Consider the following 1,498-nt stretch of genomic DNA (forward strand, 5'->3'; position numbering starts at 1 on the left):
GGGACCCTCTGGACCGCCGGCATGGAGGCGGCGGCGGCCCGGCCGAGCCTGACCTCCATCTCGTCGGGGGAGCTGCGCAGCCTGTGGACGTGCGACTGCGAGCTGGCCCTGCTGCCTCTGGCCCAGCTGCTGCGCCTGCAGCCCGGCGCCTTCCAGCTGCGCGGGGACCAGCTTGCCGGGCTGGGACCCGGGGACACGGCGGGGGCGCATGGGGGCTTCAACGTCTTCGGCGACGGCCTGGTGCGCTTCGACGGACAGCTCTACCGCCTCAGCAGCTACATCAAGAGGTGGGTGGTCCCCTCCGAGGACGCCACCCCGCTGCTGTCCCCGGGAGTCTGAGTCTCCTCTCTTCCTGCCACCCCGCCCGGAGCCCCGTCCTCCATGTGGTTTCTAGAGCCTCTGATTGATAACTTCCCTCCGGGCCGCAGAGTACTCCCACCCTGGCTCTTCCTGTCCTTTGCACTGACATTTTGCAGCTGCAGCTTGGAGCCGCCTAGAGGGGCACTCTGGCCAGGCCCATGAGGGCGCCCAGGGTGAGAGCGCCAGAGCTCGGTCGGTCCCCACCCAAAGTGCATAACTGGCGGGTGATGTTCTCATCCTGGCTCCTCCTTAACCGGGCCAGATGAACTCAAATTGAGGCACACCCTTCTGGGGGTGTTCGCAGCCGAGACAGTGAGAGACTCCCACTCTGGCTTTGGATTTGGGGTGTGTGGGTTGGGGGAGGATGCAAAATTCTTTTCAGTACTTGCTTTATCTAGTGAGAAGACGCAGCGGCTCAGCAGGTGCCAGGGGAGCACTCAAAAGTTATTTCCCATCTTTGGCGTCTGGCTGTGTTTTTATAGAAATAAACCAACGACGAGAAGAGAAGAAAGCTGGGAAGTCCAGCTCAGGGCTCTGTGGGCTGCTGAGTGGGCAGACAAGTTCTGGGGAAATAAGTGTGAGAGTGTAGTGGCCAGGATACCAGTGCAGAACTGGAGCCACACCTGAAGCTTGATTTGATGGAGGCCCTGGGGTGTTTGACTGCTGTGGCCAAAGGCACAGGGTTTCCCCTGGAGTGCTTCTCAGCAGAGATGAAGCCGGCAGGAACGTGATCCATTACAGCTGGCTTTGATCTTGATCTTGGTTGGGTAGAGGCTTGATTCTGCTCTGTCCTAATGCTTCCAGAGGTCACCCTGGGGGCCCACAGCCCTCTTCTATGTGTGTCAGGAATAGGACAAGTACAGTCTAAAGTCTGAGTCAGAGATGAGTATTGCATTTGCTATAGGAAAGATCGCAGCGCTGTGGCTCTCTGAGAAGGGATGGAGCCAGGAGGTGCCAGCAAACAAAATGAGATATTTCAAATGCCTTCTTCAAAGGTGGTGGAAAAAAACAAATAATAGTAATAATTTTAAAAAACCCCAAAACAACTTGCTCTTCCAAACAAAGATGGTGAGGGCTTTGAATGCCTGAAAACCAATCCCCAGCAAATATTTCTCCTTATGCATACATATTCTTCTTA

General features: G+C 56.4%; 1 protein-coding gene across 1 annotated transcript in view; it reads left to right on the top strand.

Moving 5' to 3' along the window:
• MEDAG (mesenteric estrogen dependent adipogenesis) overlaps positions 1-1,498 on the top strand; it is a gene marked incomplete at its 5' end in the record, with an annotated part of 24,249 nt that continues 22,751 nt past the window's right edge. The window contains one exon of the mRNA XM_004384176.3: positions 1-287. Within this exon, the coding sequence (XP_004384233.3) occupies positions 1-287 (287 nt within the window). The remainder of the gene's footprint in view (positions 288-1,498) is intronic.

The sequence above is a fragment of the Trichechus manatus genome, unplaced genomic scaffold, assembly GCF_000243295.1.
Source record: "Trichechus manatus latirostris isolate Lorelei unplaced genomic scaffold, TriManLat1.0 scaffold00118, whole genome shotgun sequence".
NCBI lineage: Eukaryota > Metazoa > Chordata > Mammalia > Sirenia > Trichechidae > Trichechus > Trichechus manatus.